This window comes from Muscardinus avellanarius (genome assembly GCF_963383645.1).
Source record: "Muscardinus avellanarius genome assembly, chromosome: 10".
Classification (NCBI taxonomy): domain Eukaryota; kingdom Metazoa; phylum Chordata; class Mammalia; order Rodentia; family Gliridae; genus Muscardinus; species Muscardinus avellanarius.
In genome coordinates, this window is record NC_137796.1 from 56,121,046 (window position 1) to 56,127,266 (window position 6,221).

A 6,221-nucleotide genomic window follows, 5' to 3' on the forward strand; every position below is an offset into this window, starting at 1 on the left:
TCCCAGATAGCCCCCGTTGTCACCTTTTGGTCTTGAACCCCCCCTTATCTCCAGAGCTCCCCTTAATTCCTGGCAATTCCAGCGCCCCCACAGACCCCCGTCCCTAATATTTTGTCGTCCCAGCCTTGTCACTCAGCCAGGATCCCTCATCTCACAGCTCCTCCTGGACCTCCCCTCTCACGACCCCTTCTCAATTCGGTTTTGCAGAGCCTCCTCAGCTCTGCGCCCCCAGAGCGCCCCTTTGCTCTAGGTGCCCGGTTCTTACTGCATCGCCCCTTCTGCATCTCCTTACTAACCCCGTGCTTCTTGGGCACCAGAGGCACCCTCATTCTCCTTCCCTTTCCTCTTCTCCTGTGCCCCCGTTCTCCTCTAAGTCCTGCAGGCACCCCTCCCACTTTTCCTCATTTCCCTCCATCCCTCCAGACCCTCTCCCAGTTTTCATCAACTCCTTGGAGAGGCACTTGCCCCCGAGAAGCACAAAACGAGCGCTCAGCCGGTGCCCGCTAAGAGCGGGCACTTCTGACGCCCCCGGCCCCCCACCCCCGGGACGGAGGGGCGCGCGTCGGTGCGGCGCGGGGACGCCGACCCGGGCCAGCCTTGTCCGCCCTCTGCCCGCAGCGCCGGCGCCCCCATGCGCCAGGCGGCCGGTCGGCGGCCTTGGGGGGCGCCATGGCCTCCGCGGCTGCGGGCGAAGCGGAGGAGACCACCCGGCTGCGCAAGCCGCGCTTCTCCTTCGAAGAGAATCAGATCCTGATCCGGGAGGTGCGCGCCCACTACCCGCAGCTGTACGGCGCGCAGAGCCGTCGGGTGAGCGTGGCCGAGCGGCGGCGCGTGTGGGACGGCATCGCGGCCAAGATCAACGGCATCACCAGCTGGAAGCGCACGGGCCAGGAGGTGCAGAAGCGCTGGAACGACTTCAAGCGCCGCACCAAGGAGAAGCTGGCCCGGGTGCCGCACTCCACGCAGGGCACGGGGCCCGCCGCCGAGGACGCCTTCTCCGCGGAGGAGGAGACCATTTTTGCCATCCTGGGTCCCGGTGTGGCGGGCCCGGGGGCTGGTGCGGGGGCTGAGGAGCCCCCTGCAGCCGCTTCCTCGCAGCCGCCCGCCCCCAGCGCCTGTGCCCAACGCAGTGTGTTGTCAGAGGACCGCAGGGAGGATCGTCGGGCAGGTGAGTCCCTCCCCCAAAGCCTTAGCAAACGCAGACTCACAGAGTCTACCGTGCGCCCCGGGTTCCAAGTCCTTTTAAAAGTGGCCAATCAGATCCTCTCTGCAACCCTGGGAGGTGGGTGCCGTTAACCCCATTTCACATCTGGGAAAAGTAAGCGTAGAACAAAGACTCGCCTCGGGCCCCACAGCTAGCGACCGTCAGAGTCAAGAATAAAACCAGAGCCGGTGAGGCAGGCGCACGCCCGCGATCCCGGTACTTGAGAGGTTGAGACCACCGGAAGATCACAAGTTTAAGGTCAGCCTCTGCAACTGAGCAGACCCTGTTTCCAAATAAAAGGACTGGTGTGGCGCGGAGGTAGAATACCTCTGGCTTCAATCCCCAGTACCAGGGGGAAAAAAAAAAGGAACCAGACCTAGGAGATCATCTTCGGAGGCAGGATTTCATTTTACACAGTGTGAGGTAGTGACTGCGGAGGCAAACTGTCTGGAAGCCAGTCGCAACCTGGCCATTCAAGGGTGTCATCTCAGAAGTCACTGCGCGTCACTCTGCATCGGTGAAAGGAAGATGAAAATAGTCTGTACCTCCAGGGATTGCTGTGAAGACTACAGGAGTGAACAAGGGCAGATTGCTTGTGCTGCATCTCCAGAGCACTCACTTAAAAAGCTCTTGATCTAATCGGCAATGCCGGGGTGTACAGACTGCATCACCATTTTATAAATCAAAGGCCTGGGGAGATCTGACCACTTCCTCAAGGTCATGCCTCAGTAGAGGATGCATGGAGACCTGGCTTCAAACACTTGCTCTCTCTCTGCTTAGCCTTGGCTTTGGGTCATTTCTTCCGCTGCTGTTCCCTCAGTACCTGCGTGCCCTGTGCTAGGTGCTGTCAGGGACACTTCGGTGACTGAGACAGTCCAGTCGGAGAGACAGTGATGACTCGAGGGTAGGGGAGCTCAGGGGCTGTGGGAGCCCAGAGAGGCACGTGACTCGGCCTGGGGAGGGAGGAGGAGGAAATGTCGGAGCTGAGACTGAGTGAGAATGTAGAGCTGGGAAAGTGGTCCTGATAGAAGGCACATCGTGTGCAATGGCACAGAGGCAAGTTGGGAAACTGAACATTTAAACGCCCCGGAGACTTGAGCAGAAAGATAGAACAGAAATGTCCTGAGATGAGGGTGGCTAAGTCCAGACCATGCTGGGCCTTACAGCTAAGGTGAGTAAGTTGAGTTGGGGGTTTTTTTCTAAGTGATATGGGAGACACTGAAGGGGTTTTAGGAACGGAGGGACATGGACGTGATCCGACAAGGCAGTTGGAGATGGTTTGACTCAGAGAGGCTCACTCCCCCACCCAAGGGCACACAGCAAGTAAACAGAGTGGGGACTTGAACACAGGTGTGTCCAATGCCAGTCCATGCATATAACCACTGGGCTAAGCTGTCCAGCAACAATAGCAGTTGATATTTACCAAGAGAACCAAGACTAATGGGTATTGACAGCATTAGATTATGTATGGCTTGTGAGTCAATGTTAGGACTTTGGAGTTCATCTTTATTTCTTTGTTCATGCATCTACTTACTTTTGGTACTAGGAGTTGAACCCAGGGGCATCCTACATACTCCCTCCAGCTCAGCTTTTTTACCTTGAAACAGAGTCTCAGTAAATTGTGAGGTCTTGTTAAATTGCTTGAAGCTGGCTTGAAACCTGCAATCCTTCTGCCTTGACCCCCCAAGTACTGGAATTATAGGAGTCTACCAGTATGCCCTGATTGGACTGTGTGTGTGTGTGTGTGTGTGACATGAACTTTACTGAGGATTGAACCCAGGGGCATTCTTTCTCTGAGCTACACTCACAGCCCCATTTTAATTTTTTATTTCGAAACAGGGTCTCACTAGATTGCAGAGGGCCTCGCTAAGTTGCTGAGGCTGGCTGCAAACCTGCAATATTCCTGTCTCAGCCTCTCAACTACTAGGATTACGAGCATGCGCCACCACGTCCAGCTTGGATTTCATCTTGACATAAAAGGAAGCATGAAAGTCTTAAGCAGGAGAGAAAGATGTCACTTGAGATTGTAGTGTGTGTGTGTGTGTGTGTGTGTGTGTGTGTGTGTGTGTGGTACTGGAGATGAACCCAGAGACATTCTACCTCCTAGCTATACTCCTGGCCCTATTTTATTCTTTAGTTTGAAAGAGAGTCTCATTAAGTTACAGAGGGCCTCACAAGTTGCTAAGGCTGGCTACGAATCCGAGGTCCTCCTGTCTCTGCCTCCCAAGTACTGGGATTACCAGCATGCTCCACCATGCCCAGCTGATCTCAATCTAAATCAAACCTTAGAGCTGGGCACAGTAATGCATGTCTGTAATCCCAGCCCTTGGGAGGCTGAGACAAGAGGATTGCAGGATCTAGGCCAGCCTCAGCAACTTGTGAGGCCCTCCACAACTTGGGGAGAACCTGTTTCAAAATAAAAATTAAAATAGGGCTGGGGGTGTAACTTAGAGGTAGAATAACCCTGGATTCAACCTCCAATACAAAGAGAGAGAGAGAGGTCACATTTGAGCCTAGAGGAGGTGAGGGAGGAAGCCACACAGGTGTATGGGGGAAGTCTTTTTAGGCCAAGGGCTCAGCAAATGCAAAGGCCCTGAGGCAGAAGCAGGCTGAGTGTGTTTGAGGACCAGCAAGGAGGCCACTATCGCTGGAGGAAAGGAGGCATATATACGGAGGGGAGGGAGAGGAGGTCAGGGAGGATCATGGTACAGGGCCTTGGGCCACAATTACTTTACTTTTATGCTTTTACCCTAAGTGGGGTTTGAGCCTCAGGAGAGTTTCAGCAGGAAAAAGACATTGCCTGGCTTATATTTTTAGAAAAACCTTTTTTTTTCTTTTTCTTTTTCTTTTTCTTTTTTTTTTTTTTTTTTGTGGTACTGGGGGTGGAACCCAGGGGCATTCTACCTCCAAGCTACACCCTAGCTCTATTTTTTATTCTTTATTTTGAAACAGGGTCTGAGTTGCAAAGGGCCTAAATAGCTGAGGCTGTCCTCGAACTGAGATCCTCCAGTCTCAGCCTCCCAAAAGTGTGTGCCACCATGCCTGGCTGTTATTCTTTATTTTATTTTATTTTATTGCGGTACTGGGGATGGAGCCCCCGGTCCTATTTTTTAGGATTTATATTTTTTGAAACAGGGTCGCACTAAATTGTGGAGGGCCTCACAAGTAGCCGAGGCTGGCCAGGAACCTGTGATCCTCCTATCTCAGCCTCCCAAGTACTGGGATTACAAGAGTGCGCCATCAAGCCCGGCTCTAATACTTAATCTTAGGTTTTAAAAGAGAAAGAAGCCTGGCATGGTGGAGCTCACTTGTAATCCCAGCATTCCGGAGGCTGAGACAGGAGGATTGTGGTTTACGGCAGCCTCAACTACTTAGTGAAGCTCTCTGCAACTTAGTGAGACCCTGTTAAAAAATAAAGAATACAAGAGCCAGGCGTGGTGGAGCACACTTGTAATCCCAGCATTCAGGAGGCAGAGATAGGAAGATCGAGGTTCGCGGACAGCTCAGCTACTCCTTAGACCCTTCGCAACTCAGTGAGACCCTGTTTCAAACATAAAAAGGACTAAAAAATAGGGTTGGGAGCATGGCCTTGTGGCGCAGGCTTGTAATCTCCGCGCTTAGCCGGAGTCAGGAGGATCGTGCACGTGGATCGCGCATGTTCGAAGCCAACCTCACTGGTTTGAGAGAGCCTGTTTCCAAATGAAAATATAAAAATAGGTCTGGGAGTGTAGCCCGGAGGTAGAAGGGTTTCCAGGAACCCCAGTACCACCAAAAGAAAAAAAAAAAAAAAATAGGGTTGGGGATGTAGCTCAGAGGTAGAATGCCCCTAGGTTCCATCCCCAGTACCACAAAAAAAAAAAAAAAAAAGGAATAAAAAATAGGGCAGGGGGTGTAGCTCGGAGGTAGAATGCTCCTGGGTTCCATCCCCAGTACCACAAAATAAATAAATAAATAAATAATAATAGGGCAGGGGGTGTAGCTCGGAGGTAGAATGCCCCTGGGTTCCATCCCCTGTACGGAAAAAAAAGGGGGGGGGGAGTTAAAGAAGAGAAGGTAAATGGGAAGGGTGTCAGCATATTTTACCTGCATGACTCGCCTCTCTCTCTACAGATACACCAGCCCACAGCAAGGGTGGGTCCAGCAGCCCAGAGCCCTGGACCCGGCCCCCCTGCAATCCCCAAGAAGCTGGCTGCCCGAGGTCCAAGGAGCGTGAGTCCCCACCCCCTGCAGCCCTGCAGCCGGTGCAGCCGCCCCGCCCGGCCTTGTCTCCACCTCCCTCAGCCCCTCCACCGCCACCCCCGCCGCAGGCCCAGGTGGCACCGTCGTCCCCCAGCCCCCCGTCCCCTCCTCCGCCCCCGCCCTCCGGCCCAGACCCCTCCCTGGACTTCCTGCGGGCCCAGCAGGAGACTGCCAATGCCATCAGGGAGCTGGCGGGCACCCTTCGGCAGGGACTGACCAAACTGAGCGAGGCCCTCAGCGCCCTGCTGCCCCTTCTGCCGGGAACCCCAGCCGACCCGCCGACCCCGCCCCCACCTCCGCCCCCCAGGCCGGTCCTGCCCCCACCTGCCCCCAAGGTGGAGAGCGCCCCAGAGCCCGTGTCCGTGGTGGCTGCCGTCGTGGATGGCGCTGTGGTGGCAGCCAAGGGAGTGATCATAGCCCCCAGGAGCGAGGAGGGGGCGCCGCGGCCAGCCCCAGCCCCAGCCCCGCTCCCGCCCCCCGACTCGCCCCCGCACAAGAGGAGGAAAGGTTTCCCCACGCGCAAGAGGCGGGGCCGGTGGAAATCGCCATGAGGAGACTCCACCGCCGCGGTCTGCCCTCCTTCGGCCTGCGCCCCCGCCCCCGCTTGGCGCAGAGAGGGGCCTCGCGCAAAGCCCGTCCCCGCTGCACCCCGCTCCCTGCTCCGGGGGTGAGCACCCCGCTCGCTCGCTCTGTGCAACTTAGTGCCTGGTTCTCTGGGGGCCTCCTGAGTGGGCCCCCCCTCCGCCCCTTTCTCTGGTACAGTGCTGGCTGCCTGGCT

At 55.6% G+C, this 6,221-nt stretch overlaps 1 protein-coding gene across 1 annotated transcript; it reads left to right on the forward strand.

Annotated features, from left to right (window-relative positions):
• Nucleotides 1-669: 669 nt before the first annotated feature.
• MYPOP (Myb related transcription factor, partner of profilin) lies at nucleotides 670-5,994 on the forward strand (the record flags this gene model as incomplete). The annotated part of the gene is made up of 2 exons (XM_080703201.1): nucleotides 670-1,168; nucleotides 5,315-5,994. The coding sequence occupies 2 exons, from the start codon at nucleotides 670-672 to the stop codon at nucleotides 5,992-5,994; spliced, it is 1,179 nt and encodes a 392-aa protein (XP_080559327.1).
• Between the last annotated feature and the right edge of the window lie 227 nt (nucleotides 5,995-6,221).